At 40.5% G+C, this 6,844-nt stretch overlaps 1 protein-coding gene across 1 annotated transcript; it reads right to left on the bottom strand.

The window, feature by feature from the left end:
- Positions 4,524–6,641, bottom strand: LOC107639288 (uncharacterized protein At4g06744; the record flags this gene model as incomplete). The annotated part of the gene is given in 3 exon segments (XM_021121143.1): positions 4,524–5,374; positions 5,630–5,918; positions 6,017–6,641. Coding segments are annotated over 3 exon segments (1,228 nt in total), but the record flags the coding sequence as incomplete, so codon positions are not given.

The raw sequence follows: 6,844 nt of genomic DNA, 5'->3' as shown, positions 1-6,844 counted from the left end.
GTAGGGGAATGATGATGATTGTCACGTTCATCACATTCATATTGAAGTGCGAATGAATATCTTAGAAGCGGAATAAGTTGAATTGAATAGAAAAACAGCAGTACTTTGCATTAATTCATGAGGAACAGCAGAGCTCCACACCTTAATCTATGGAGTGCAGAAAATCTACCGTTTGAAAATACATAAGTGAAAGGTTCAGGCATGGCCGAATGGCCAGCCCCCAAAACGTGATTACAGGATCAAAAATACAATCCAGGATTTCAAATACAATAGTAAAAAGTCCTATTTATACTAAACTAGTTACTAGGGTTTACAGAAGTAAGTAATTGATGCATAAATCCACTTCTGGGGTCCACTTGGTGTGTGCTTGGGCTGAGCTTGAAGTTTCCACATGGAGAGGTCATTCTTGGAGTTGAACGCCAGCTTGTAACGTATTTCTGGCGTTCAACTCTGGCTTGTAACGTGTTTCTGGCGTTTAACTCCAGATTGCAGCATAGAACTGGCGTTCAACGCCCTTTTGCGTCATCTAAACTCGGCCAAAGTATGGACTATTATATATTGCTGGAAAGCCCTGGATGTCTACTTTCCAACGCAATTGGAAGCGCGCCATGTTGAGGTCTGTAGCTCCAAAAAAGCCACTTTGAGTGTAGGAAGGTCAGAATCCAACAGCATCAGTAGTCCTTCTTCAACCTCTGAATCTGATTTTTGCTCAAGTCCCTCAATTTCAGCCAGAAAATACCTGAAATCACAGAAAAACATACAAACTCATAGTAAAGTCCAGAAATGTCAATTTAACATAAAAACTAATAAAAACATCCCTAAAAGTAACCAGATCCTACTAAAAACATACTAAAAACAATGCCAAAAAGTGTATAAATTATCCGCTCATCAGCGGGCGCGGCAGGTGCGCGTGCGCGTCGGTTGCAAAATTCCAATTCCAATTTTGGAATTGCACGAAAACATTCACTTACGCAACGTAGCGTTCTCTTTGCAAATGAACGCTGATGGTGAAATAGAGCACGCTTCCTTGATTTAGTCATGGGACACACTTTTAAAAGCGTGGCCTAAGGCTTCAAAGCATGCCTAAATTCCAAAACGTGCCCCAAAATTCTCTTTTCTCCTTTTTACCTTATTTTGTGCTTTTTTTTGCTTCTTTTTCTTCTTATTTCCTACAAAGTTTATAAAATCAAAAGTTCAAAGAAATATACCATTTAAGCACAAAAGCATTCAATATTTAAGCACTAATTATCACTTTCTTGTATGAAAAAGTATAGAAAAACATGACATGATGACATGTCATCACCAGGCATGACGGAAGCCTTCCAGGCGAAGGGGTTGGAGTTTTCTCTTAACAGGTCAATGAGCTGTTCCTTCAGGCTTTCTTCCAGGTTTTTCCCTATGCTCGTTGTCTTGTCAGGATGGTTCCCGATTTGGACTTCTTCTATTTTGCCCTCAGGTTAGGGGCACAATTCTTCACGAGTTTGGAACCCTCTCAACTCAATGGTGTGACCTCTTTTTCCCCTGGATTGCCTTTTAAACTAAGGCTCTCGTTGTAGCATTTTTGTGCCAATTTTTGGTTCCCCTTTACAGTAGCAATTCCTTCTGCTGTTGGAAACTTCATGCAGAGGTGAGAAGTAGGGACTACAGCCGCAAGTCGGTTTAAGGTAGTCTGACCTATTAGGACATTGTAAGTCGAGGTTACTTCGACTATTATGTAATTGATTCTTAGTGTCTTTGATCGGATACCTTTTCCAAAGCTGGTGTACAATGAGATATAACCAAGGGGTCGGATTGGGGTATCTCCCAGTCTGAAGAGGCTGTCGGGGTATGACTTTAGATCTTTTTCTTCTAATCTGAGCTTGTCAAAAGTGGGTTTAAACAGGATATCAGTCGAGCTACCTTGATCTATCAAGGTTCTGTGGAGATTAATGTTTGCCAAGATCATAGTTATTATCACTGGGTCGTCATGCCCTGGTAATATCCCTTGAGCATCCTCTTTAATGAATGAGATAGTGGGTAGGTCGGTTGGATGGTTGTCTTCCTCGACTTGATATACCTCCTTAAGGTGTCTTTTTCACAAGGATTTTGATATTCCTTCTCCTGCAAACCCACCATTGATCATGTGTATGTGTCACTCTGGGGTGTGAGACGGGTGCTTAGGTCGTCCTCCTTCTTCATCCCGTCTTCTTTTTCTCAGGTTGTTTGACCTGTCAGCCAGGTATCTATCAAGTTGGCTTTCTCTGGCCAACTTTTCTATGACATTCTTTCAATCGTAACATTCATTGGTGGAATGTCCATACAGCTTATGATACTCATAATACTCAGTCCGACTTCCAGCTTTTTTGTGCTTAATTGGATGAGGAGGTGGAAGTTTCTCCGTGTGGCATATCTCGCGGTAAACATCCACTAGGAAAACCTTTAGAGGAGTGTAGTTGTGGTATTTTCGGTGCTTTTCTACACTTTGTTCCTCCTTCTTCTTGGGTTCCCTTTCCTTTTCTCGAGGGTAGTAGGGCAGGTTCGTTCATGGGAAAGGTTCCCTAAGTTGGGAATATTCCTCCATCTTGATATATTTCTCTGCCCTTTCTTGAACTTCCTTTAAAGAAGTCAGATATCATTTCAGAACTTTTCTTTTTTAGGTATTAGGGAGGGGAGGACACCACTCAGCACCTAAGGTAGGGTTCAATGCCTAACAAAAAATGCTTAGGGTAGAGTTATCCCCCTCCCTCCCCCTCCTTAATCTAGCATTAACATTAGCTGAGTGAATAGGCCGATATTTTGTATAGTGATAACGTTTTCTCTTTCTTATAAGGGTTTATTTTTTCTGACTTGACTCAGCGGTTAGAGTATCGCTTGATATCGACTAAGAGAATGGTCCTTCTCTGAGACCATTAACTAGTCCCATGATCACAGCTTTAGTGGGTAGATTTTGAATTTCCGAGCAGGCCTTGTTAAACCTTTCCATATAGTCGCAAAGAGTCTCGCCGACTTCTTGCTTAACTCCCAACAAACTCAGGGCGTGTTTGGTTTTATCCTTTTGGATGGAGAATCTAGTTAAAAACTTTCTAGCAAGATCGTCGAAGCTGGTAGTCAACCTAGGTGGCAGGTTATCAAACAACTCCATGGCCGCCTTTGTTAAAGTAGTCGGGAAGGCTTTGCAGCGGGTGGTGTCAAAAGCGTCGACCAGGTACATTCTACTTCTAAAGTTACTGAGGTGGTGACTCGGGTCGGACGTTCCATCATAGAGATCCATGTCGGGTGATTTGAAGTTCTTAGGAACTTTAGCCTTCATGATCTCTTCTATGAACGGATCTTCTCCTCTTAGGGGATTCTCATCACACTCTGCCTGATCATTCCTCCTTTGTAAGTCGGCTTCCAGCTTTCGGAGCCTATTTTCTAGCTCCTTTCGTCATCTCATCTCTCTTCATAATTCTCGTTCCGCTTTCCGTTGTCGTTCAGTCTCGTGTTCGAGCTGTTGCAGTCGATCCCCCTGGCCATGAACTAGGTCCATGATCTTGATTGTATGAGGACGGTCCTCATCCTCAGAATGGATCTTCCTTGGATGAGAATTTTCCGAGGTCCCTTCCCCATGAGAGCCTTGGTGTGGTGGTGGAGGAGGAAGTACGAGGGCCTAGCCTTTTGGCTGAGCTTCTTGCTCAGATTCAGATGCTGCATAGCCGTCTTCATGCACGTGGTCTGGCATTTGTTAGAGGGAGAATTCTAGGTTCCCGGCAACGGTGCCAATGTTTTGAGGGTTACCTAAAACGGTGATTTTGTCCTGAACTTGAGGTCCAGATCCCTTGGTATGGCAGCGACCGACCTCATTGGTACTGAGGTGCGCCTGTCCGAGTTCTTCGTGAGAAGGTGGGGGGTGGTACCTGCAAGAGACTCCGATACTTAAGTTAACAAGGGCTTTGAGCAGGTTTTTAGTAGATTAGAACGTGAATTATACCTAGGGGTTCCAGTTTATTTATAGTAGAGCTGATAACTATCTTTATAGGAGTAGCTCCATCTTTTCTGATAGATAAGCGTTTCCTTTATCTTGAGAGTTTATTGGGATTTACCTTCTAAATGAAGTAGAGATAGTAAGAAAGATTTTTGGGAGTAATTACCTGCTTTGAGGCAAGTAGAACTTTTCCCCTTATGCCAATGTCTGACCTCTTTAAAGAGGTCGAGTTGATCATGAAGGCCACCTTTAATGATGGACTCTTTCGTTTTGTTGTGCCTAGTTTTTATTTATTGGGTCAGAATATGAATAATATCATATATCATTTTGATAGTATTATATAACATTTTCTTGCTAAAACTTGTGTTATAACACAAAAACAACTCTTTCTCCAATTCTTTTTCTCTTTATTTCTCAGCTCAATTATATTTTCAAAAAAGGTGTCCAATAATAAATAATGAATTAATTAATTAAAAATATAAAGATAATAATTAAAATCTGTTGATCTTATCTATCATATTCATGTAAGAATATCTTTACATAATAACAATTTTAATTTAAATAAAAAGAAACATAGTTATGCTATCAATAAGATATGATTATATTTATTGGAATAATTAGGAAAATTATATTTTAGATATCTGAATGGATTACATTTCTTATTCAACAATTGAAACTATAAACACACACCGACACAAAAGTAGGAGTGTAGGACCCTAATTATTAAAGAAACTATATGTGCAAATTAAAAAGAAGCATAATCAATCATTATCATCGTCAAATTCAAAAAAATCAGAGAGTCCCCGCACCCCATTATGACTCAGATTACGACACCATCAAAGTCTCAACCGGTGCGGTTTGAGAGCGTTATAAGTAACAGGCTCCGTCGCCGCTGCCACCTCCTCCGTGTTCTCAGTTTCCTTCCATCCCGCACAAGGTGCATAACTCAAAAGATACTTCTCATTTGGACAAGGCTTCACACTATGAAGAAACTCCCAACACTCTTTTTGTGGCCTCTGGTTCAGTAAACCCGGAACACAGTTATTGGTCAAATCCAAAACCTTTGACTTTATCAATTTCCTGCATTCAGGACCAACCTCTGTGAAGTAGTTGTTTGACAGGGTCAAGTTTCCGTTATTAATCAGCCCCGGAAGCTTGCAAACGTTCTCCGGAACCGCACCGTAGAATTTGTTTTTCGCAAGATTCAAGAATTGAATCTGCCTCAAGCAACCAAACGAGTACGGTATTGGACCTGTTAATTGGTTCATGCTCACATCAAACACAACTGCTTTCTTTAGGTTTCCGATTTCGTACGGCAAGCAGCCATCAAACCTGTTCCCAAGGAAGAGCACCTCCGTCAGAGTGTTGGCTGCCTTGCCGATGCTCCTTGGTATCGGACCGCATAATTGATTGTTGGCAAAGGTCAGGTACCTGTCGGCGGTTAAAAGAATGAGCTCAACAAATTACTTGGAACATAGTTCAAGTAAGAAAACAAAAAAAATATACTAGCGAAGTCTCAAGTGCATTATTTTTATGTGAAGTTGATATTTGAGAATTGTTGGATAGTTTGACAAATTTAATTTCAATTATCATCTAATAATTCTCAATTATTAACTTCACTTTAGATAAAGATAATTACACATGAGTTTTACCAAAAAGTAAGCCTAACAAATACAAACATCTTACCTTGCGGGGGTATTTCCGAAATTCTGGGGGAGGAACTGGTTGAACTTGTTGTTGTTGATGAAAATCACGTCGAGATCCATTTCGAATAGTTGCCATGGAATCGGGCCGGCGAGGTTGTTGAACCTGAGGTCCAAGAACACTAGGTTCTTGTTCTTAAGCGTTTCCATTGGAAACTGACCACAAAGCTTGTTGTTGCTAAGATCAAGCTCGAAGAAAAAGCCGTAACTGATTATTTCCTTTGGTACGGAACTGGAGAAGTTGTTGGAGTTAACATGGAAGAATGTGAGTTCNGCTTGGTTGAGGTCCAACCCTGCAACTGCAAGTTCGTTTGAGTGTGGGTATGGGGCGCACCGAATTCCTTTGAAATCGCACGTGTTAATTGTCTGTGTGCACCAGTTACTGGTGAAACCTTTTGGGTCTACGATGTAGTTGGTGAAGTTGAGGAGCACTTTTCGCGCTTTGTCCAAACGGCTCAGCGGTTTCGGTGGCGGAGGGCATGGCGTATAATCAGGTGGCGTAGGTGCAGGGGAAGGGGAAGGGGAAGGTGTACTTCCACCTCCTATGATGATTTCAAGTGTCTCTCTTTCTTGAAATAAGCCCAGTGCTTCTTCCTCTGATGATGCTATCTTTTCTTGAGCATAAACGACGCCGTTTTGGAACAAGAGAGAAGATAGCAATAAGAGTAGTGATGAAAAGAACAGGGAGTTGGTTGTTGTTGTTCCTCTTCCCATGATGATGCTTTTTTTTTTTGAAAGCAAAAGGTGGTTTATTTGTTTTGTGAATTGCTATTGGGATATATAGTCATTAAGGTGAAATTAAAATGTCTTTGGCTCATTGGCTTTAAGTTGACCTTGAGAATAAGAAAGTCAATGAGTCATGACGTAGTGCTAGTTGTTGTGGTTTCACTTTCCATAGAACTCAAAAAAAAGTTTATGTATCATGTACATAAAAGAAAAAAAAGGAACCGAGAAGCAGCCACTGATAATGAGATGCAGGGCAATGTTTTTTCCAACATTTATTTTGTGCATAGAAACTTCATGCATTTTTGTGTTTGTGTGGGAAAAAAGATTATATAAAAGAAAAGAAAAGTAAGTGGTGAATTGTATAAAATTTTTAACTGTGGTGTTTGGCAAAAAGTAGTGATCATTGAAATCTTATAACTTGTGTCTGTCTTTAGATAAGTTTTTCTTGACTCAAGAATAACTTGTAATTTTA

The sequence above is a fragment of the Arachis ipaensis genome, chromosome B04 (genome assembly GCF_000816755.2).
Source record: "Arachis ipaensis cultivar K30076 chromosome B04, Araip1.1, whole genome shotgun sequence".
Lineage (NCBI taxonomy): Eukaryota > Viridiplantae > Streptophyta > Magnoliopsida > Fabales > Fabaceae > Arachis > Arachis ipaensis.
This window is presented reverse-complemented; position numbering and strand designations above follow the sequence as displayed.